The sequence below is a fragment of the Delphinapterus leucas genome, chromosome 4 (genome assembly GCF_059928025.1).
Source record: "Delphinapterus leucas isolate spDelLeu-1000000601 "Yukka" chromosome 4, BTC_Dleu_Yukka2, whole genome shotgun sequence".
Classification (NCBI taxonomy): domain Eukaryota; kingdom Metazoa; phylum Chordata; class Mammalia; order Artiodactyla; family Monodontidae; genus Delphinapterus; species Delphinapterus leucas.
This window is the reverse complement of record NC_143132.1, coordinates 22,908,710-22,934,464: the sequence shown is the minus strand read 5'-3', so window position 1 is coordinate 22,934,464 and position 25,755 is coordinate 22,908,710. Positions and strand designations below refer to the sequence as shown.

Genomic DNA, 25,755 nt, shown 5'->3' with positions numbered 1-25,755 from the left:
AATAATTTTGATGGAACATTTCTGTTTTCAAATCAAGGTTTTTACAAAGAGAGTATATTTCAAGAAGAAGCCATTTAATTTCAAGGGACAACAAGTACTTCTGTGTAAAATCTTGCATCAGTTAAAACTCAATTGTTAAATGACCATATTGTTTTTATACATAGTTTATACTCATGTTGAAAAAGAACATAAAAAGAAATATAGTAAAGAAATAATTATGAAGATTCAGAAATGATGAGCTGTGATTTTAAAATAGTGTCATCAATACATTGAATAAAAGCCCCACGCAAACAGCACATAATCATGTGGTTAATTTTTCTTTCTCCTGTTCATCAAAGTATATATTCATATGAATTATTTATTATAAAAATATATCCACAAATGTTATTTATTTTATAATATATATTTATACAAGTTCTATATTATGATCCATAAATGTCTCCAAGGTACTTTTAAAAAGGTGAGATCATGTTCTTTTGCAACTAATGGAATCTTGAAACATAGTATAATTTGTACAAAAATAAAAATTTGTATTTTCAAAAATAAATGAAAATTCAATTGAACTGAGATGGTTATTTACATAAACCGCTTAAGAAAACGTAAAAACACTTTTCATTAATAATGAAACTATCCCTGAAGTCATTCTTATGTATGTAAAGAATAACTGGAGTCAAAGTACTAAAAAATTCTACATTAGGGATAAAAAGGTAAAAAATTACTTTTATTTTTTTTCAAGCCTATTGCAAACTTCTGCGGAAAGGAGTCAGAATTCTCTCCCTCAAAGAGAAAGCTTTTTTTTGTCTTGTTTTAATTGTTTAGAGAACAAAAGCTGAATCTCAGGTGAGAAACTTCAGGGATTCCATTATGTTTTCAGATTTATCTAAGGAGATTAGCAACAAGTGTAATTTTGAATGATCAGTTCTATCCTAGCCAAGCTTTGTGTTTTCCCATAGCTATCTGACATGTTTCACAGTTCTTGACAACCTGAACAGTACCATTTTAGGTGGATGATACAACACTTCTACATCGAGGGAGTCCTTATCTCCCTACATTGATTGACAGGAAAAATGCATGGAGACATCTGGGGTTTAAGAGAGTTAAGAAAACATGGCTAAATTTAATCTCACTTTAGACCTTTGCTCAGCATAATTAGTTTGTAAATATGTAATTTATTTTGCTCCAAGGGTTGTAAATATTCTGTAGCCTCTGCTTCCCTTGACAGCCAAAGGGAGGAATTTATAATTCATTATCTGAACAAACTAAACTTATTTTGTTCAACTTCTTTTAATAAAGTTTGATTCCCTTCTTAAAGAGAGAATACAACTTCAGATTTTTCTCTCTAGTAATATCATTTCCATACTTGTAAAAATAATATTTAAAAAGTTCCTATTTCCCTTTCATTTGCCAGTTAAAATGTCATTGTTTTTATGCATTTCAGTATTTTGCTGTACTTTTTACATTTATAGCCAGGTGACAAAATGGCCATTTATGAAACTCAATTATATTTAAATCAAGCAGAAACATTATATTAGTGAGGGAAATTAGCTTTTTTATAGAACCTGTCCCTGTTGCCATGTCAAAGAAAAATTCATGATTGTTTATAATTTTCAGAATTGCAGTATGGTTTCCAAATCATGCTGACTGAATATAACTATGAAAGACCTTAATGTATGCCGTTTGTCCTTAAAGAACTTTTAATGGTTTGTAATCTAGACCTACTTTCACCTAATTTTTGAGTTTGAATTTCTAATAAATTGTAGAGAAAGAACCCATTCCCACACCTTAGTTTGTGGTTCTGTTGTTCTATTGTATGGACACACTTGGGGAAAGAACGTCTTTCATTAACTAACTTCATAATTTGAGGTGCTCTATTATAGAGTACACAGCATTTGAATTTCAAGTGGTGGTTTGCTTTTAAGCCCTACCTTGTGTATTCAGAAACCCTATGTTTGGTAATATGCCAGTAAATTATGGATGATTTCATGTATACATCCTCTCATTAAAGAAAGGCAAGCCAAATTACAGACGTAGGCTTTGCCTCCCCTGAATCTTTTCCTTTCCCTCTCTTTAAATTAGTCCCAATTTATGGAGTTGTTTCTATTTCACACAGTAATCTTTATGTTCACACAATGTTAATAAGCCTCATAACAAGGGTTATTGTACCAAAACCTTTAGAGTCAGAACTCAAAAACAGACTGATTTCTTGTATATCATTTTGTAAAACTGGCATTAATAGGCTTATTTCCACACCTCTCCCCTATAATTTGGAAGGTCCTCTATAAGGCCTCCCTCATCCACTTTACATTTAAGTGTTTTAGCCCAATGTTGTCATAACAGCTCCGTCATCATTTTGCCCTCTTTTCTCCTCTCCTCGGCAAACTGCCCTGCTGTGAAACTCAGTCAGTAAAGAGGAGAGTCTTGACACAGAACAGAAAAATAAGAGGAAACATGGGGAAAATCATCTCTGACTTGATCAGAACGCAATTAAAGAAATAGGTTTCCCCTTGCCAGAGGTAGAGGGACACCCAAAACTCACAATCCCTATGAAATGTTAGAGAAAGAGGAATGCTGGCAACCCAAGCCAGAAAGAGGTTTGTCTAGAATCACTCAGATAATTCAAGTAAAATATGGAGTTGCTTTGCCTTGTGTTGTGTGTGTGTGTGTTGTTTTAATTGTTTAATCCAAGTAATTTCCTCAATTTTCCCTGATTTGATCTGCTCTGATACTTTGATAGCTCTATTTTTATGCATTTTTAACCTAAAAAGATGAACAGTCTGATCTCCACACTTCTGATGAAATGAAGAATTTTATTTACAATTAAAATTGTGTGCTTTAAATTCTGTTGCTTTTCTTGTTTGATTACATAAAGACAAACAATTGAATCTAAGCATTACTAGTTCCACACAGCTGAGTTACAGTCTATCTCATAATATTAAAATGATGGTAACAGCTGCATCTTTACATCATAGAATATGGAGAGGCATGTCACATACCAAAGTTATCTGTAGCAGTAAAAGCATCTATGGCAAACTCTCATATATTCTTGTAGAGACTCTCTGTATAGATTATCTGTGTAAATGTTAAGATTTATAAATATCACTAAGACTATTTTGCCTGTAAACATAAAATATTTTTCCATTAAACAGAAAGTTAAAGATGAATAAATTTTAGATGATCCATTATTTTGTATTATTTCACAGTCTGTAGATAATATCCCCACTTGCATAAATAATTGATATACAGGGGTGATTATTTCATGAATCACAATTTTTTATCTATACCTTCTTTAAACTTATTTTTATACTTCGTTTCTATTACATTTAATAAAAGTGTCTTTTTAGAAGTTGAGAGACCACCTCAGTCCTAAGACCTGGTTGAATCTCAGTCAGTGGTGGAATCTGGCCCAGAGCCACATGACTTCTTTCATGAGTCTAAAGTCTGCATCACTAAATGTCTTATTACAAAGGTTATTGCAGTCTGGTTACTTCCTGCTGGAGTCTCTCATATGTCCATGCTACATCAAGTCATTCTTCATTAGGGTAAAGAATAGGATAATCAGATACAAACTACTCCATGACAGTATTGATTGTCCAACGGCCCAAGCATTTTTGTTACAAGCCCTGAAGAATAAACACACTTTTATAAGGCATTAATTTCTGCAGCTCTAGCTCACTTTGGCTTTAAATTTGCTATATTTATTAACTGATTAAATGATAAAATATGATGAATTTTTAACTCTTGAATTCCTTTGTATGCTGACCTTGAGTGGAAGCTTTCTCTCATAAGGTCAATAGGATTCCAACTTCTTAGCATTTTAGCTGCCTAACTCTTAGTTTTATTCCCTCTCCCTTTCCATAATCTTCATGACCAGTGTCATCTGTCCACTAACGGTCTCTCCATTGTAGTCTTCTTTTTCTTGGGCTGATATTATGTATTTCACTGACTCCAGGACAACTGGGTTTGGATTTCCTGAAAAAGCTCCCAGGTTGTTAGCTTGTCAGAACTAATTGAATTCAAGTCTTAATTTTCTGATTTACCTTGCAGCTTCTAATCAGTTGTATTTCCCTGCCAATCCATTTTTCCCCAGTTGGCCTCCTTAGCTTTGACACCATGTGTTTTCATCTGAGGCTTGACAAGGCCATGCACTCTCAAAAGCAAGTTCAGTTTTCTTACAAGGTAGAGAAACTGAGAAATGCAAGCATAAATTTCACTAATTGGAAATGTATCCTTTCTAATGATTTTGAAACATCTGTACTGCATTAAATAAGGTCTGGTTGATATCTGAACTGTATTTTTGCCATTAATATTTATCTGGTATATATGATAATATTAGGGAAAAGAAGGGAGCACAAGGAAGTATCAAAACAAATTCATTAAGTATATTCATTCAACATAAAATGAAAAATGTTATTTAGTGAATATATATTAATTATCAGAAACATGTTAATAAATTATATTGGAATTTTATTGACTGTGTATCGTCTTCAGTCATTGTTCATGTTAATCAATAGTCCTACAAATGTGATCCTGGTTACTTATGGTTTAATCTTTTATTTTATGATTGATTATGTCTTCTATTATGAATTGATCATCTGACTTTAAGTTATTTTGTAAGCCAGACATAACTTCCTTTTGATTGTTCATCAAGGCATTGCCATTTCCACTAGTTAATTTTTGCCCTTTTTAGCAAAAACAGTAAGGATAGAAGCAACTATGGAATTTTTTTAGCTCCACCATAGGAATTTGTAAAGATGCAAAATTTTGAAATCTGCAATTGTATTTAAAACTTTCTGGCAAATTAAAGGGGCTGATACTCCCAAGAGATGTTTCTAATAAACTTTTATATCCCTGTACTTTTTCAGATTCTTTCTTCTCCTTTGTGTCATATTGAATCCAGGCTTGGTATGGTATATAATTGAGAAGAAATTCAGAGAGAAAATACAAGAGATGACAAGCTCCAAGCTAGTGTTAAAAATGATTTGATTTGATTTGAGATTATTGAACAAATGATCCACTATTATAGTAGTCAACTTAGTGACACATCTTTGATGTGACTCAAACACCTTATACTGGAGGCCAGACTTCTAGATATTGAATTCTATATCTCCATTAACTTCTGTAGAAATCATCTGTTTTGAGTAGGCAAAGTATTTGAGAATGCATTCTGTAAAGATGCTTTATTTAAATCCTTTTTTAAAAATTGAATATTAAAAAGATGAAAGAAAATATTTTACTTTCTACTTTGTGAGTTGTAAGTATCACAAAAGGAGCTACTAATTTTTATCTTTGAAAGTTACTGCATGTGGGTAGAAAGCTAAAATAGAGATGAAGAAGAGGATTGTTCACAAATCATTCTCTTCTTATGTGTATTTCTTATTTTTTTCAGGTATTTCATGGAAAGATTTACAGTGATATTGTTCACTCAGCTTTGTAATAGTTTGATTTGTTTTACTTATTAAAATGCATTAATCATAGGCCTATTTTTTTTTCTTTTAGCAATTGTTGTTTTGAGCAACCTGGAACCAAATACAACTTATGAAATCAGAGTTGCAGCTGTAAATGGAAAAGGACAAGGAGACTACAGTAAAATAGAAATTTTCCAAACATTACCAGTTCGTAAGTAATCTTCTCTGTTTTGCTCTTTGTTGCTATGCTCTTCACTTGCAAATTTAAGTGGAATTTTAAAATGCAGGGAGACATTTCAACACTTTGAGGAAGTGAATTATGTCCTTGTTGAAGTGGTTTCTGAAGATGGTGGCATCTCAGATTTATAAAAAGTAACATTGTGCTGGAGCAAGGGAAACAGAAAAGTGCACTGCAATATATACAGTAAAATTGCTCTCAGGAAATTGTCCAATCAGGAAGGTGTCCTACTTATTCAGTCAGATTAATTAAATTGTAGTGCTCAGACTATATTCTGTGAGAGAGTAGACATGTTTAATGTTCTAGTCTTTTGCTGAAGCATGACCATTGCCTTTATTCCATGAATTACGTAGACCCTAAGTGTGAGAAAAAGGTACTAGTAAATTAATCCATTGCAGTGGTGACTGCAGAAGAATAACTATTGCAGCCTCCTTCTTGTTACTATCCTCTTTTGGAGTGAAGTCAACTGCATTTACATGAAGTTAGACAGACTTAAAACAGTATAGATTTCCTTTATGTTGAATAAATTGTTTTAAAATGTGAGAAAACTTGAGTGTGACTAAACAAACACCATTATATAATCTATACATAACCCTGTCTATCATATACTTATATTAGGGCAGGAAAATTGGCAGCAATAATTATCTTATCCTAATTTGTGACCAGTACTTTTCTGTTGGTTATCGTAAAATGTCAGATGTGTTCTCTTGTCTCCGTTCCTGATGCCAGTGTCTTTTTCAGTTCCTCTTTATTATTATCACCAGGATGACTGCAAGTACATCTTGACTCATAATCCTACTTTCAGACTAAAATGATTCTAGAACAACTTTGCCTTATTTAAATGGAGATCTATCCCTTCACTGCTTGTAGTCCTCAGCAGCACCACTCTTCATAGTTTTTCTCATATTCTCTTATTGAATTACTTTAAGGCATTATTGTACTGTTTTGTGGAGTAGTTTTAATTCATTTATGGAAAATATATTATGTTGCATGTAAATCATGTCATGTCATAATACCTTCACACTAATTTAATTAACTTTAATGAACAATCACTGTATAATTTCTCCATTTACCTTACTTCTATATGGTTGTACTATATATACAAGGCTATTTTACTATTTATTTGCATGCCAGCACTCTCAATTGTCATATTTCTTTAATGATTTGCCTTTTCTCAAATAAAATACCCACTTGCTTAAGTTTATCAACACTGTATTGGAAATAAAGGTAATCTGCTGAGAAAAACCCCAGATTCTCTAGTTTGGGAGGCATGCCGTCCTCTCCACTATATTCTGTTTAGTTTGTCTGTCTTGGCATTCCTCTGAGTAGGCCAGGTACTACAGTTTTCTGGAACCTTGCAAATTAGATCATGTCTACTAAAAGTTTCTTAGTGTTACCTTATCATATCCATATCCATAGGGAATTGGAGGAAACAGAGGCAAAGGATGCCAGTGCATGCCCAAGGACATCACATACGTGACACAGGACAGAGAATTCCCATTCCAAGTTGCCAAGCAGTGATGGCACCCTTCATATAGAAAAGTCTTCCACTTCAGTAGATCCCTGTTCATATTAAAAATATTACAAACATCTTTATTATAAGACCATCTCCATATGAATAATAACACTAAAAGGAAGTATTTTCATGAAACTAGAATTTAAAAAAAAAAGAAAAAAGACAGATTTGAAACCCGCCTATGGATTGGATACTACAAAATTTCTTTATTAAAATCTGCATCTAGCTAAAATCTGTTTATTAAAGCAGATAACTAATTGCTAAGCTATTGTAGTTCCTGGTAGGTATATATTTTATATAGTTTGATGACAATATGTTTATATTCATAAATATTTACAAAATGTTTACAAACTACTTACATTAGAAAAAAGATAGTAGACTATTAATATAAGAAATAAAGTTGTACACTTGTGTAATGTAATGAGTTCTATTCTCAGAGCATTTGCAATATAAACATTATATTTAGTTCTGAGTTTTCACAATTTTGGCATGATACTTCCAGATTTATGAATGTTTCTATTTCTTGGATGGGTAAAAAGAGGATGGAGTTTATATCACAATAAAGGGCAAATAGGAAGTGATAAACCCAGGATAACATCATACATTTTGATTACATGACAGTGTTTTTTTAATTAAAATTCAGTTTCTCTACATATATGAGGTCTGTGCAAATATCAAGAATGTTGTATTGCATATATAGGTGAACCAAGTCCTCCGTCGATACATGGACAGCCAAGCAGTGGGAAGAGCTTTAAACTCAGTATCACCAAACAAGATGATGGAGGGGCCCCTATTTTGGAATACATTGTGAAATATAGAAGTGTAAGTACCCTGTTTATTATCACTTTGCATAGTGTTTTCAAGTTGCATTAAATTTGCATTGAATTCATAGATATATCAGAAGTGAATGCATATTAGGTAACAACAATGACAAAGTGTTTTCATAGGAATTCAAATGCTAATTTTCCATTGCTGAAATTCATCATTATATGTTGTAGAATGTTTGCTTGTTTGTTTGTTTTTTGTAAAATCTAAGCGTAGATAATCAAAATAATGCTATGGTTTTCATCTTGTGATTTCTAAACTTAGCAACATTTCAGCAATGAGATATCACTTTCCCTGTTTTCTGACAAGGTTAGCAGTATATTTCACCTTCCACTATGCTTGATTTTGGTAACTTCAAGCTAAGCTATCTTCTCAACTTTAGTTACTGTAGGTAGGATAAACAAATCACATCTCAAATTTACTTTATTATTCATTTTCATGAATTATTAAATTATTATTAAATCAAAATATATTTATTATTTAATATGGATTTTATAAAATAAATCACCTTAATCAACATTTTAAAAAGAATGGCCACATTTAACTTGAGAAAGAGGGAATAGATTTCTTCAAGTTTAATTAGCACTAATATGTGATTTTGGACAGCTCAAAGCTGCCTTGGGACTTGTCTTCTATGCAGGGGATGAAGGATGTCCTCTAGTTGCAGAGTGATGAAGAAAGTCACCTGATAGATTTTGCCTTCATCTGAAAATGACTTCAAAGTCCACTAGAAGTGATTTCTGTTAACAACTTTGCCATAAGAACCATTGAGTATTTGTGTCTACTATGGAATATGTTAAAAGTGAAAGACAATTTTAATTAAACTTTGTAAAGTTTATTTACTAATGATTATGATTATCTCCATAATACTGTGTCAATTCTATTTATTTTATTTTTTTTCCTTTTCCATCCTTTCAAAATTCACTTTAATACATTTAATAAATTCCCTTAAATTTGTTTCCGTGACAAAATTATGTGCAGCTATCATTTTTAATTCACATACATCTTTTTGTATTCCAACACCTACTCATTTCTTGCAATTTTTGAAATGTAACACCGAATTTAAAATTTTTTCTGGCTTCCAGTTGGCTTGATTACTTTTGTGTGTTTGGTTGTTTTATAGTGTCAATGTAATGGTGGCCTCACAAAACAGATTGAAAAATATTCCTTATTTTTTTTCTCCACATCAGGCAAACCTTGGAAATTTAGGGATCATTTTATTTTTAATTTATTTTTTTTACCTTCTATTTTACTAATGTTTATGATTAGGCCCATAATGTATCAATTTCATGTTTATGTTTACTGAACACTTATTAATACTTTCCAAGTTTATTATATTTTAGAAAATAGTGTAATTGCTCCTTAATAGTACATAGATGAATTTTAACTATTTTCCCACAAATCCACAATTTTCTAAATTATAATGTTGTTGCTCTTAAATTCAAACATCTAAATATTTTCATTTTTTTTAAATAATTTTTATTGGAGTATGGTTGCTTTACAATGTTGTGTTAGCCTCTACTGCACAACAAAATGAATCAGCCATACACATACAGATATCCCCTCCCTTTTGGACTTCTCTTCCATTTAGGTTACCACAGTGCATTAGGTAGAGTTCCCTGTGCTGTACAGTATGTTTCCATCAGTTGTCTATTTTATACGTAGTATCCAAACATCTCAATTCTGAGGGATAGTAAAAAGGAGTCTAATTTTGAGTAGCACACGTCAACAATTAATTTTAGACACCAGTTCAGTCTTTTACATTTCCAACTGATATCCCTTCCCAGGACCCCTCTTTGTTGCAGGTTTCAAGCTGGGGATGATGAACAGCTGTGTGTGTTTTATGGCTAATCTGCTATGGAGGCTTCATGCCTCCCTTCCAAAACAACTCTGAAAGGATCACTTGTCTCTCTATAAATCTGATGGTGTTTCAGTAGTCAAGCCAGGTTTCTTGGCCATTCTTATTTGACCATCTGGAAACTCTTTGGAAGGGAAAGAGTCTCTCTGTAAGGGTCACACACTTAAATCAAATTAGTGTGAATTAAACTGGGAGAAAACAACTTGAATGCAGATTGTGGCCTACAGTTGCACCCAGAAAAATGTATGGTACTAAATCCAGATGAATGGTAAGAATTTGTATGTAACCTCAATAAAATCCCATGGTGAACCCTGAGATTCAATGACCAGTTGTAAAAATATGCTTAATATACTCTCTATATGTATAATTTCTAACTAAAACTAAAAGCTGTGCTTGTCTTGGCCTTTTGAAGAGTTGATATTGGAAATAACACAAATGTTATATTGAGTTTAACCAGAATCACTCATTTCAATTGATGATAGCAAATATTTATTCTTTCAAATTGTATCTTTTCTTCATCTATTAGTGAGTTTTATTAATACAGCCTGCATACGTAGGAATGCTGTGACTTTGTTCAGCTATACAGTCAGGTGTCCAAATTGTTTTTCCTGATGTTCTTTCATCCTTAGCATGTTGGCTTTTGTCTTCATATAGATTATCTTGTGTTCCTAAGATGTTGCCCTCACATCTACCTTTAGAATATGAAGAGAGCAAAAAGAACAAAATAAGCAATAGGCTGTTTAAGCTTAATTTATCTGTTTTTCCAGCAATACCATACACATTTTTCAAAAACTCCACCAAGCAGAATTAGAATTATGTCTCATTAGATAGAATATGTCTCATGACCACCACTAAAATAAAGGTGTTATAGTTGGGAGTTGGGTCAGCTAAACAATGGAGTCTTCAACATACCATTAAAGTAATTACCTTTAGCATTATAAAGGCTGTCTTAGTCTGCTAGGGCTGCCATAACAAAATGCCACAGACCAAGTGGCTTTAACAACACAAATGTGTTTTCTCACAGTTCTGGAGTCTGGAAGACCAAGATCAAAGTTTCAGCAGGTTTAGTTTTTCCCAAGGCCTCTCTCCTTGGCTTGTGGATGGCTACCTTCTTGCTGTGTCCTCACATGACCTTTTGTCTGTGCACACACATCTCCGGTATTTCTTCCTCGTCTTATGAAAATACAAGTCCTCTTGGATTAGGGCTCCATCCTAAGGACCTCTTGTAACCATAATTACCTCTTTAAAGGCTACATCTCCTAATAGAATCACATGGGAGATTAGGACTTTAACATATGAATTTGTGAGGGTGTACACAATTTAGTCCATAACAGTGCACCTGTCATGAATCCTATGTATCTAAAAAGGCACATTATTGGCACTTTGGGTGGCATAACAGTGGCCCATCCAGAACCACCCATTACAGTATGTTTAGCTTCTCCCACCGCCACTCACTCCATTGCAAATAGTGGTCCCAGTCATTGTTGAAATGGAAATGTTCACTGGAGTATCACTACATCTGTTTAGAGCCAATTAGATTCATGAAATGGAAATAGACATTCAAGGGGAAATATATGTATATTTGAAAACATAAATTGCTGTTTAAAATGCTGACCAAGTTTACTTTGGTTTCCTTAATGTGTATTAGAATTAGTCTTCTATGAGAAGTTATGTGTGAAACATACAAGGACACAGATAGTAAAGTGTTACAGATAAGTGTTAATTATAATAAGATTAGAAAATTTTGAGTGATTCAGATTTAGATAGGTCATCAATATATTTTACCTTTACATGTAGCTAATGTGGCTCTGCCTCAGATTAAAACTTGAAAACGAAAAAGTTTTGTTTTCAGTAAATCTCTATCTTCCATTATTTTGCCTTTCTTCCCCCCACCCCGCCCCCAACCAGCCTAATGTTAGCAATGCCCTGCTTTTGCCTATTTACTCAATATCTGTGTTTACTCTACCAATAAAAGAAAGTTTTAGTTTCTCCCCAATTCCATCTTATTTCTGTCTTGCCAACCCTCTCCTCTTAATTTCCAAGAGCCAGCTTTATCTAACTACAAAAATTACTAGCGAATCTCATTTTAAATATCGTAATGAAAATGATGGGTTGCATAATTCAAACATAGCTATAATTGATGGATAATCAATTACTGGGTTACTGCTCTAAAGCTTATTAGCATTTTAGCAGGGAACACTGTTTTATTAGTAGAACTTTGGGCTTCTACGGTAAGATTTGTAAAAGTAATTCCTCATATCCTTTGTATTTCAAGGAAGGTATTGCTAACTCTTGGAAGAAAAAAAAGAAAAAAATATATAATCATACATAAAGTGATTTTTTTTCACATTTTTTAATGGACAAACTGAACCTTACAGAATTGGGGTGACTTGGTCACCTGTGGGGATGGGGAACAAAACATGAGACTTTATAGCAGAAACGCTTTTGCAGTAGTAAGGGCTGAATTGAAATTTGCCTGTGGAGATTGTATTGACTCCTCATTCACTGTCCCATCTTAATCGTCTAGGACCTGTGCCTCCAAATACAACCATTCTGATCCAGTTTATCTTTACCATATCATTTAGTGGTATGCCTTGTACTCCAATACACTAAAATCATCTCCATATTCCTATGTTTTTCTTTCTCTCCCTTTATCACCTCCTCCATCCTGCAAATATCATGATCTGCAGGCCCAATTTGCAAATTCCAAGATTCAGTATAAAGTTATATTTATGTGGTCAAACAACAGCCCATCTTGGGGAGGAATAATTTTCTCCACATTTTCTTTCTAAACAGGTTACTTCTTCACATTAAAAACTTTCATGTTCAAGATTCAGTTGCTAAATATTTATAGCTGCATTTACCTTGATATTTGCACTTGTAATTGAAAATAACTATTTCAAAAATAACTTATTACTGTTCTTTGTATGATTCCGAGCTACTTCATCTATTAGTTCCTCAAACTGCATGAATTCCACAGTGGAGTAAAGTGCAGCTGAGCAACTTAAAATTTTATTTAGCTATATGCAATGCATTTTTTAGTTGGATAACCTCTATAGAAATAAAATAGGTACATTTGGAAAGTAAGGAACACTCTTATGAGTTTTAGTTGATTGCTTCTTTGACCCTACCTTTCAACTCCCCTGTGCACAGGACTATATGTTTTATAAGCTAGGAAACAAAATTGAGATAATATATTCCTTATGTGAGTGTTGATTTATAGCAGACATTGAATCTGAATATTTAAACCTGCATTTCACTGGAAAAGGAAGACTAATCATATTGTAATATAGAGAATGTTTAACTTCCTATAGATTATGAATCAGGAAACACATTATTCTGTTATCTTGTAGTAGATAGAGCACACAACTTTGTTCAGTGGCCTATTAAGAAGACAGAATCTATTAGAACAGAACTAGAGTAATAAAAGCAGAATTAGATGCCTCCATGGACCCATTGTGAAAATTAACATCTCTAATAAGTCAAGATTAAACAATGTATTTGGAGAATAAAGATAAACATTAATCTCATAACGTGTATAGAAAAAATTAAAGCAGTTATTCTATGTACAGAATATTTTTACCTACTTCATATTGTAATGTCAAAAGAACTCTGTATAATTTAATAAATAGTTTTCTACATGCTTCCATTAGTTTTTCACTGTCTTCTCTCAAATTTGATGATAGGTATCGGATCATAACTATCACTTAGTGTTGGTACATTAAATAAATTTCCTCAGCTAAGAAGGGTTAAATAAAATTAGTGACCTAACATCAATTTTGAGGAATATACTATAGGGACTAGAAACACTGCTCTAGCATGTGTTTCTAGGTCATAATTGACCTTCTTAAGCCTGACTCAAAGTCTGGAAAGTTGTATCTCAATGGACATAGAAAAAGAAAAGTATATTTTGAAAAGGGTATTAAAATAATAAATAAGTAGAATTGAGGTTTTGTTGTTGAGGGAACTTATTTTCTAATAAATTATTAATAGTTTATTAATAACTTTTTTCTCATTTAATTATGTCTAGGTGTGTATATTGACATTTCTTTAAAGCCATCAGTTTAAGTTTTGAAATATTTTCCAACATTGAATAGCTATGGACATTAAAGGGTACTAAACATTTTGGTATTTTTTTCTTTGCTGTTAGTGAAAATGATGATTTTTATTCATCCTTATATTGTTAGCATCAAATAGACTAATTGTTGTCTGAATGAATAAATGCATCGATGACAATAAATGAGTTAGTCTACGTTATGCAATTATAAATGATCCTGTATCTAGATTAATAAATACAAGAATTAATAAATGCAAGGGAAAACACTTGCACTGTGTGAATTTTCATGGGATGTGAGAACACAGAAGGTGATGAATAGGAAAAATTAGATCTTATTTTTCCCTAAAGAAGTACCTCGGTGATGGAGAGTAGGAATCGATAAAGTAGGGTCCAGTTTACAAAATTTTGCCAAGCTTCAGGACCTGGAACAAAGGCAGTTTGAATCAACTATAATAACATTAAAAAAGAGATTAGAATTTGAAACTCTCCTAAAAACTCCAAACCTTGCATTTTCCCAATCACAGCAGAGTGTGTGTGTGTGTGTGTGTGTGTGTGTAAATTATCCAGATTGCTAAATCACCTCTCATATTCAGAGTAGCAAACAGAGCTTTAGAGAATTCTGGGGCCTTCTGTAAGGTCATACAAGTAGTGAATAGCTGAACCAGGCTACTGGAAGTCCAGGCAGCTTGCATGGGAACACACAATCTTAAATCGTAACACAGTGCAATCACAGCAACTTTAAAATTAATCAGGTTAATACAAGCTCACCTCCTCTATTGTCCTCTCTTTTTATAATTATTCAGTTTTTACTTAAGATGATGTTGACCATGTATATCCTGAGACTTTGAAAAGAAAGTTAGTAGATATTTTCTTATTATGAATAAAAGCAGTCAAGGAGTCATCTACAGATAAGCAAACCGAAACCCTCTCCATCTCTCCTCCACTCTTCTCTCTATACAGCTGATAGCAAATATTTTCCTATATGCTGATATTATGATTTTAGAATAACTTTTAAGGATCCCCTTAATGGTCATATGGCCCTGCTATCTATGTTTTGACAAAAAGGATTGCTTAGAAGAAACTATATCAAAGCAAAATGACCATATTTTTTTGCAGTAGCTGCCCTTCAACATTTAACTGGCTTATTAATAATAGCCGTATTCAGCAAATCATCTCATTAAATTACCTAGGGGAACTTTTTGCAACTTGATTATCTTAAATTGTTCCCTCAGCACTTAAGTTCTGTAAATTAGGCACTCTACAAATGCATAAATGAGATTTTAATGCCTAGGAAAGTATTTGGTAACACCCACTTTATTTTTTTCCCCTATTCCCTACGAATAGCAATTAAGGGATTAAAAAGCCTCCTTGTCTAATGGTGAATGGAAAATGAAATTGATTCAAATTGGGGAAATTATTAGAACTCCTTTTGGTTCCTTATGCCATCAGTCCAACTACCTAAAATGATGGAGGGGCTTTTAATTTATCAGGCTAAGAGCTTCAACAATTGAAAGTTAAGTGACTGGACATTCACAAGAGACTATCTGCATGCCTTGGGCTTGTCAGGAAGTTTCACTTCAAATGCTCAATTCTCAGAAATAGTATTTTTGGAGAATAACCTAAAGGACGTGAAGTCTCTTTGTCCCTCTGAATAATAAATTGTATCCTAGGGTAACCCAGATATCAGCTGTTGGCTTATTTCTGGCTCTTTCATCCACATCTCCACTCAGATCCAAAGCAAAACTCAATTCTGGATTTCCACACAAATATTCACTTTCACCAAGCATTTGATAATAAATTAGAACTTATACTTAATTATTGAGGTAAGGGGACATCCACAGGGGCAACTCTCTACTTCTTTGTGTAACTTTGTCCTTATCTGATCATTCAGTCTTCCTACTCCTTATCTCCTCCTTTCTGCATATGTGTCTATATACAATTTACAATATATCAACGATTTATATATGTATTTTACTGTTTATATGTATGTGTATATATGTCATATATCATATATGATCTAAAATTACTTTTCAGTGGAGATTTTTTTTTTTTTTTTTTTTGCGGTACGCGGGCCTCTCACTGTTGTGGCCTCTCCCATTGCGGAGCACAGGCTCCGGACGCACAGGCTCAGCGGCCATGGCTCACGGGCCCAGCCACTCCGCGGCATATGGGATCTTCCCGGACCGGGGTACGAACCCGTGTCCCCTGCATCGGTAGGCAGACTCTCAACCACTGCGCCACCAGGGAAGCCCTTCAGTGGAGATTTTTGTAAGCTTTTTATTTCTTTTGGTCAATGCCTATGAAGTGCTTTTATATGTACTTAAAACAATACACATACAGTGTCTGTTTTTACATCTCCCAGTGATTGTGCATCTTTCTGAGGTTTTCAGTCATTTTGCCTATTTTTTTGGATCAAAACTTCTGTGAAGGAATCACATCTTCATTCACTAGGTGAGGATGAATGAAAAGAAAAATGGTACTGGAGTTTCTTATTTCCAACAAAGTTGACATTACTTCCCCAGAGAAAACCTTCCTGATTCCTGGACTCTATTAGTTCTCCCTATTATATGCTCCCAAAACACCCTCTTGTTTTTCAAAGAACTCATGTCTTCCTTCTGTGTTGGTTTGTAAACTCCAAAATAAGGATTTGTACATGTTTTATTCACTTTTGTGTTCATAGTTCTAGAACAGTCTCACTATCCACTAAAGACTGAATAATTGATGAATGAACTGATGAAGAAAGCGGATGTTGGGACAATCCTGGCTAATGACACAGCTATTCTAAGCAATTCAAAAACACACCTAGATTCCTTTCTTAACTTTACTAGTCATTTAATGACTTAGACAAGTTACAAGGTTTCTGGTCCAAACTGTTGTTTTCCAATGGCTTTTCAGTACACTTCATAACACTGGACACCAGCCCAGTCTAATAAATTAGTCAGTTTATAAGTTTCAGAAAGCAAGGGAATTTGCCTCTTGTTTATATGATAATTTTAAGTGCTTGTCTGAAACACTTGGAGGGGGTAGTATCTCCAGTTTTAGATGAAGCAACAAAAGAGGCCAGCCGACTTCCTCTGTAATAAAAGTTCTATGGAACCAATTAAGTCAGAAAAAAGAATCACAGTATGGTACCAGAACTGTAATGTGGTCTTATATCCTTTTGAAAGATACTTAATATTTGTAGTACCATCAATTTAATGCAACCATGAATTTAACTTCCACAATTTGATTTTAGATAACAAATCCTCATTTTTCACTATAAATGTGGAAAACATTATTATTCTTTCTAGTCAAATAAACATTGTAAAATATTGGCTCAACATAACGTAATACTGGGCTGAGCTCTGAGGTTAAAAAAAGATTGACTAATCGATCTATTGATCTGTCTATATATCTATATGTCTATCACTATTTCCAGGTTACAATTTATTTATAATTACACCTCTGGGAAATTGAGATTTTCAATGGCAGTGATGGATTATTAGATATGTGATTTCAGAGAAAATATCATTTCATTTCTGTATAGTTATTATGGAAATAGTTTCTTTTTAATAATAGCTGTCATTTGTTAAGTGGTTATGATTCTTAATGCCTTGGAATATACAATTTACTCAGTTTTCCTCTTTGTTTCCTGATGAAAGCTAACAGAGGCAGCTGCTACCCTCATTTCTGTAACAGAGATGAGGGACACAGGCAGAGGTTACCATTTAAACTTTAAATGGTTAAAATATGGCTCAGCTGAATGTTCACATTGCTTAGGATAGTTTAATCCATAAAATTATTTCAATTATTTGTAACTGTAGTCATAGTATGTTTTTTAAAGGGGTTATTCAAATAGCATGTTGTCCAAAACATTTATTTTAGAAAAAGACACTGGATTTAAGCATAGAATGTTCAGGATAAGGTAACATATTTTATTTTCTTATGTTAATAACTTGTTTAATAGGTAATAATTTTTCTTGTATGTTGCTTCATTATAGGTCCAAAACATCATAGTAATAAAAAATGATAATGGAAATTTAAATCTATTTTAAAAATCCAGACTTTATTTGTAAGACACTTTACTACCCACTGCCTGCCCTGCCCCAAACATTAAACAATAGTCTCTGGAAATTATTTTAATGGGTATGTTAAGCTTTTTTTATATATAATATTTTGTTTTCCCTGTTCACATGATTATTAATAATCAACAAAGTGGCTAAACAGCAAACTGATATATGTGAAATTTTTAAAAATCTTTATGGAGGTGAATTATCATTTGAATCATCAAGGATTCATTATGAATTATCACTCCAGCTAATTTAAAAACAATTACATTTTTTGTGGAAAAATCTTAGAAATAACTTCATCTATATAAAACTTCATTTATCCCAGTGGATGAGATAATAGCCTTTTTTCGATTTAATAAACCCACTTGCTCCATTTCAAGATAAATTATTTTTTTTAAAGATCACAACTTTAGTGTATGGGTATTTACAAAATATATTTGTATTGCCTTTACAGAAAGATAAAGAAGACCAGTGGCTAGAGAAAAAAGTGCAGGGAAATAAAGACCACATTATTTTAGAGCATCTACAGTGGACAATGGGGTATGAAGTTCAAATTACAGCTGCCAATAGATTGGGATATTCAGAACCAACAGTCTATGAGTTCAGCATGCCACCAAAACCCAACATTATTAAAGGTAAGCAAACTATATGCTTTCTTAGGCTGAAAATAATTATGACAGTATCTTTTATAACCCCTCTGGATTTTTTCTTAATATTGAAAACATAATTTTATAAAGGAAGTATAAATTCTAGGTTCTAATCATGATTATTTACATGTCTTAATAAAGATTTCTCAGTTGCTCTTGCCATAAAAGATTGGTTCATTTGTAAATGCACTTTGACAACTTTAGTGGTTGAGGTGGTAGAGAGAGAATGAGCAGAGGGGGAGGATGGAGGATAAGAGAAACTGTTGAAAATCAACATGAAAAATATTCGTTGAGCCCAGAAAAAACTTTTGCAAAAGGAGAAAACTTCTCTGCCAAACACATGGGGCCTGGTCCTCCACTTCTGGGAAAATGAGCCCCTTCATGCCTGACTAAGCAAGTTGAGTTTGGAAAGATAAAATCTCTCACACAATGAGGCAGTAACAACCACAGATACACCTGCAGAAAGAACTATGAATAGAGTTTCAAAGAAGCTCAAAAAGTTGTAGGACACTCATTATTGGTGGTCACAGCGCACTGGTGGCTACCTTTATTAGGGATAGTGCTTACATTATTTTATGCTACTGATATTGTCAAAGTCTACAGGAGGGATATTAAAATTTTTTCAGATACAGGCTATAGAGGTGAAGATGCAAGAATTTGTCCTGATTCATAGTCAATTAACTCTGTTAATGAGTTGTCATATTGGTCATATTTTAACATTCATCATTCCTTTACATATTTAAAATTTTTAAATTTAAAATTTATACATACATGTATATATACACATATACTCTTTATATATAGAGACATCAGAGCTGCATATTCATAAACATGATTTATTTAAGTCATATTATAATAGAGTATCAGTATTACATAATATTTTTGAGATGAAAAAATTTTGTCAGTTCAGTCATGCTATTTAATCCTCTTGTAATTTCAAATTAATATTAATTTCATTAGTATGACTTTGTTATACATCATCTTTTAATTGAGAGCAACTTTATACAATTAATCTTTCTATAAAAAAGTAATTACTATTGGTTTTATGGTTTAAAAGTAATTTATATCATGGCTTTGTATTGCTAGTATTAATTAATAAGTGCTTCCAATTATAATTTGAAATTAGGAAGTTGGAAGTATCTAGAAATAATATGGATAGCTGGGTATCATATTGTACTGGCACTTTTTATAATTTACAAAGTACTTCTGCACTTATTGTCTCATTTTATTCTTGAATCTGAGTTGAGCAACAAAGAGTTATCCTCATTTTACAGATACAGTTTTGAGAGGCTAAAGTATTTGTTCAAGGTCAGAGCTACTTTAAATCGTATGACAAATCCCATGTCCTTACAAGATGATACACCTAATAAAAAGAACGGTTGAATGAACTATTAAGTTCATTGTTTCTGTGAGTTTTAAACATCAATAAATGCTTCTACAATTATAACGCATTATGTTTGTAGTAATTATCCTCTCTGCAGATATCAGGAACATGATATAAATATGATTTTTAATCTGAGTCAGAATCTTCAAAGGAGGATTGCAAGAGCAAACTTCATCCTCCTACATCTTTTTTTTTAAAATAGATCTTTATTGGAGTATAATTGCTTCACAACGTTGTGTTAGTTTCTGTACACCAGAGTGAATCAACCATATGCATACATATATCCCCATATCCCCTCTCTCTTGAGCCTCCCTCCCACCCTCCCTATCCCACCCCTCTAGGTCGTCACAGAGCACCGCGCTGATCTCCCTGTGCTATGTTGCTGAAGAGACATGTACCACAATGTTCATTGCAGCACTATTTACAACATTCTCCTACATCTTTAATTTAGTTCATACACTTGGAGGGAATAATTATTTTTATCAAGATAAAAATGAATATTTTTTGAAATGGAAAGCAATATTTTAGTTATATTTTACAGATAAAATGCAAACTGTAAAAAAAATAGATTTCAGGCATGTTACTTTACATTATACTCCCAGAGTCCCTGTTATGCTGTTTTTATAAGAAACTGTTGTTAATAAAACCAATAGTAAGTATAAACCGAAAGATAACTAAAGATAGAATATATATGAAGAACATATATATGAAGAATATATATATATATATATATATATAGGCACAAAAATAACTAAAGTATGCTATGATGCATTTACTATAAAAATATTTTGTTTCAGTTTTGGAAAGTTAGTTTGTGGACAGTGCTTAGAAGGAAAATGGTTTCTAGTTTCAACTTTGCTCTTGTCATTTAACTTCTCTTGCATTTCCTAATCCCTAAGCTATTTTCTTCTGGTTCTGCAATATTAAGATTTATTCATTCATTCATTTCAGTTATTCACTGGGGTCTTGCTTTGTGGAAAGTACTGTGATGAGTGCAGAGAAATTATCTGTGAAAAGTACAGAACTGGTTCTTGCACTGAAAGACTATACAATCTAGTAGGGAAGATAGACATTAATCAAGAGTTAGAATATCCACAAAGTAATTACAACTAAGAGATATGCTGGTGCAGTGTGCTGCCATGAGAGCCTTTGGCAAGTATACCTAACTTTTAGGGGTAGGTGAGGCTTGAGAAAGGATTCCCTTGGAAAGTGACTTTCTGAAAGAAACTTGTAAGGAAGAAGACTTCCAGGGAAAGTGTCTTATATGGAAGACGTCTCTGAAAGAAGAAGGAATTTGATTTGCTTTAAGAACCAGGAGAAAGATGGCTGGGAGAGAACCTGGAGGTGTGTGAACAAAAGTAAGGATACCGAGAGATCTGTGACCCAACCAATCCAAGGTCTTCTAAAAACCATGTAAATAATTTTAAAACAGATCCTGAAAGTCATAAGAAATCATTTGAAGCAGGGAAATTATATGAATCGATAGACATTACAGACAGATTAATCTTGCTCATCGGGATAGAAGCAAGAGATGGATGAGCATGAATGCTTGAAAAAATGTGATAACAGTAGAAAAAGAAAGCAATGCATAAATTCCAGACACATTGTAGATGTAGATTAACCTGCCTGTGTAACAGAATTGATTCAGTAGATATTGATGACTTTCTCACGATGAAGAATCTTATAAACAGAGCAGGATTTGGAGAGTAAGGGTCAAACATAAATTGGTTTGGTATTTGTTAGGTTTGAAATGTCAAATAGATGTTAGATATGTGTGTATGGAGATGAGAAGACAGCCATGGCTTGGAAGTATACATTATGATATTTTCAGCCTTAACAGATAATTGATATTTAAAGCCTGGGTGGGGATAAAACCACACAGTGAGTAATGTCTAAGCTCTATGAGAAATAGTTGATGTCTGTGATACTCATAGATGTTTCCCAGTACCCAATACCAGTACTTAGAAGGGTGACTGGCACAGCATTAATGTTCAAGTGGTGCTTCTTGAGTTACTGAAGAATAGAGTGTTAAGAACCATGTCCTGTATAACCATGTTATACAGGATGAGGAAACCCCTCCCTCCCCCAATGAGACTAGAGTTCCTGGAAAAACACAAGACTGTAGTATCTTGTAAGTTAAAAGACAGTCATATTTCCAGAAGAAATTTATCAATCACATTTGCCCCTTCAGACGCTGCTGAGTGGTCAACAACTCAACTGAAAGAGATGTGAAATGTGTTTATTACATACAGCTCTGCTGAAGTGCTTGGGAGAGAAATTAGGTAGGAATGAGCTGAGGATTGTATGGGAGGTTAGCAGGTTTAGAGTCCATGTTAATTTATGCTTTCAAGAAGCTCTGTATGAAAGTGAGCAGAGGGGGAAAAATAGTGTTAGAAGGACTTTTATGATGAAAAAGGCTAGCACGTGTTTCACAGCTGATGAAACAGATCAAGCAGTCAAGGAAAAGTCAGACATACAGATGTACAGACAAAGCTATCTGAAAAGGTAGGAGATAGAATTCATCCCCTCTAAACTGTACAGATGACACAAAACCAGAGCATCTTACTGGAAAAAGGAAAGATAAAATATTTATTTTATCTATAAAAATGTCACAGAATAATGTCTAATTTACTGTGACTGAATCCAGAGACTGCTAAGGTCTCATGGAAAGCCAGATCAAAGACGTGCCCTTATAGTTCAAGAATTGTTTGATTTAGCTCTGGGAAGATTCTTGGGACAATTTTAGAAGCTGCGATAGTTGACAGTGAATTTGGGAGCCTTTAAACCCACAAAATACTATAGAGTTAAAATTATGTATCGGCAAAATAATCTTCATATGCCTTCATCATAATTACTCTTATAGTTATATAATTTCTTATTCCATTTTAAAATACACATTATAAATTCAAACATATTTTAAATAAGTTATGTATAATAAACTAGCAACTCTTAAGCCTTATTTAATTTGGAGAATATATGGAGTTTACAAGTTAATTTCATTTTAATTTATGTTTTAAATAGCATGCATTGTAAACTGTCCAAATAAAGTTTACAGACTTTGAATTTAAAAACCCATTACTTATGTGCATTCAGATATATTTAACTCTTTGAGTAAAGCAGCAAGCTAAATCTAGAGTACATTTATTTGTTGGACTGAGGGACTATTTTTTAACAATAGGCTTACCTTACATTCATATGTCATATATTCTATTGATAATAATGGCTTTTCTATGTGCGTATCTTAGTGGATACCGCATTTCTCCATAGTTCATGATTCTGATGTGAAAACTATTTTATGATTAATAATATTTTCCTTTCTTCACTTATTAAATGTGTTTATTTTGAAAGTGGTGTTCCTTGATTCACATAGAAACAGAGTGTGCAAAATCACAGTTATGTTCTCTTTTGGAATATTCATACAGCATAATTCCATCTCATTTTATTTTATAAACAATGAAAATATTGGGTAGTGATGACAAATTAATTCTTGTAAAACTGATTACAAAACCATCTATGGAACTAGTGGCTGTTAAAATGATATTTATTGATTTGTTCTGTAATTTTAATGACTAAAAATATTCCTAACTTGGTAGAATGAGTATAATCTAATGCTTTAAAAAATTCTTGGAGATAAAATGACTCTGAAAAATAGTTTCACCATTTCTTTTGGCTTTAGGACATGTTTAATATTGTTTGTTTTAACCAAAAACAAAACAAAACAAAACCCTTCATAAATTGCTTCCTTTGTCTTCCCTTGTTACTATGAATTGAAAACATGCCTAATTTTAACATAGATTCTCAATATAATTTGATGGAAAATAATTGCTTCCATACCAAGAAGTGACATAGATCACCACCAATAAATATATTGCTAAATTTTTTCAGTTAATTTTTATTTTAATGGACTTTTTTGATTATACTTATAATGAACAGTAGAGTAAAATTATTTTGATAACATTCAAGTCTAGTTCCAGCAAGACTAGTATACCCTTTCATCTCCAAATAACTCAACATGAATGGAAAACAAAACATTCAAGTGCATGGCAAATACTAAAATGCTTTCTTAAGGTTATGATTGTTTTAGAATTTAAATTAAAGAAATTCTAAAACAATGGTGAAATTGAAGTTCAGTTAATTGGGAAAAACTTCATTTTAACTATCTGAAAATCTCAGTCAAATCTAAATACTAATGATACATGCAAAACAATATTTATTTGGTTTAGTACATAATGCGAAAGTAAATTTCTGTAAATTATTTTCATGATCGTTGTTTCTCAAAATTATTTTAAATGAGCAACGATAACGTATGTCTAGAGTATACCTATGGCCAGTTGAGTTAATGTTCCTTGCTTTTATTCTTTTGAAAATTTTCACTGTGTGAACTTATCATTTTCAATTATATTTCTTGGTACTTCATTCATTATTAAAACTATAACTACTTTTATTAATATGTTTTATAGGAAAATACGATAGCAGAAAAAATCTAGCAGCAAACATTGCAGAATATGATGAGCTCATATTTAAGTAACAGTGTGAATTTATCAGTAGCACAGTGGAATGACTGGTGACCTTTCTCTAATAAGTTGTATCTTCATTAAAAAATATTTAAGATGTTCACATTTAAGTAATCAATGATAGAACTGAGTTATGTTTTTAATATGTGACAACTATTTAGAAGTGTCTTATACTAGATTTTTAAAATTCTTTGTCTTGTATCAAAATAATTTTTTGTAAGTAATTAGTAATGGCTTTGTGTACATCTTGTATTAATTATTTTCTCTTTTTTTCTTTCCTACTGTCACTTTTTTCTTTTCCTTTATTTTCATGTTTGTAACTCTATTCTTTATTCCTTAATTATTTTATTCTTGTTCTACTTTCAAAAATAATTTTCATCATGCAGATAAATGCTGTGAAGCGAATAAAGGTGAAAATGGAAGCCAGTCATGGCAGCGGAATGCTGCTGGGTTATCTTTCATTATAGCCATAAGTTTGTCTTGCGTGTTTTAATGTTGCTAAATCATCTATTTCCTTTTATTCCCTGCAAATTTACAAGGCTAATCTAAAATTATAATAAAATATTTTCTAAGGTCCAACTAATTATGCACCTATCCTTACCCATGAATAGTTAGCCTTTTTTCCCTTCCCCAAATTGTTGACCTTTAAAGTATTTGTCAGAAAATCACAGAAGGAAACTGAACCAGGATTGTTTCTTCCAAATACTAGCTCACAGCGTAACTTGTTTCATTCTAAATTTTTCTTTAATTTCTAAAGTTGAGCTTATTAAATATCATGTCACTTTTATTTGGAACTCAAGCGTTTGCTATATATAATCTTTCATTTGATTATTTTACAAATATAACTCAATATCCATGGCCATACACTGTATAAGTAGAAATTTTGTTACATAGAATTATGGATCTTTTATATTGTTTTGGATTGTTATTCTTTTAAATGTAAGTTTCCAACTTTATAAACATTTATAATATTTCATTGTTTACCATTTATATAAAATATAAACCTGATAACTTTTATTATATTAGATGTGTATCCTATTGTGCTGCCTTATTTTCTTGACTTAAAATGTCATAAGGAATAAAAGTGAAACGGAGCTCTTTTTCTTCAATTTGAAAACCAATTTTTAAAAATCCAAACTTTTTTTTCATTAAGTGAAAATATCTTCTGAAGTTGCCCCAAAATAAATAAAAATTAAGTTTGAATATGTTTAAAAAGTTGCACCCTGTGCACTAGATTGGAATTGTGTTTTGAGGTGGCATCA

At 32.5% G+C, this 25,755-nt stretch overlaps 1 protein-coding gene across 1 annotated transcript in view; it reads left to right on the top strand.

The window, feature by feature from the left end:
• NCAM2 (neural cell adhesion molecule 2) overlaps positions 1-25,544 on the top strand; it is a 177,888-nt gene extending 152,344 nt beyond the window's left edge. The window contains exons 12-15 of the mRNA XM_022574728.3: positions 5,497-5,616; positions 7,860-7,981; positions 18,403-18,583; positions 24,880-25,544. Coding sequence (XP_022430436.2) covers positions 5,497-5,616; positions 7,860-7,981; positions 18,403-18,583; positions 24,880-24,986 — 530 coding nt within the window. The 3' untranslated portion in view covers positions 24,987-25,544. The remainder of the gene's footprint in view (positions 1-5,496; positions 5,617-7,859; positions 7,982-18,402; positions 18,584-24,879) is intronic.
• The last annotated feature ends 211 nt before the right edge of the window (positions 25,545-25,755 follow it).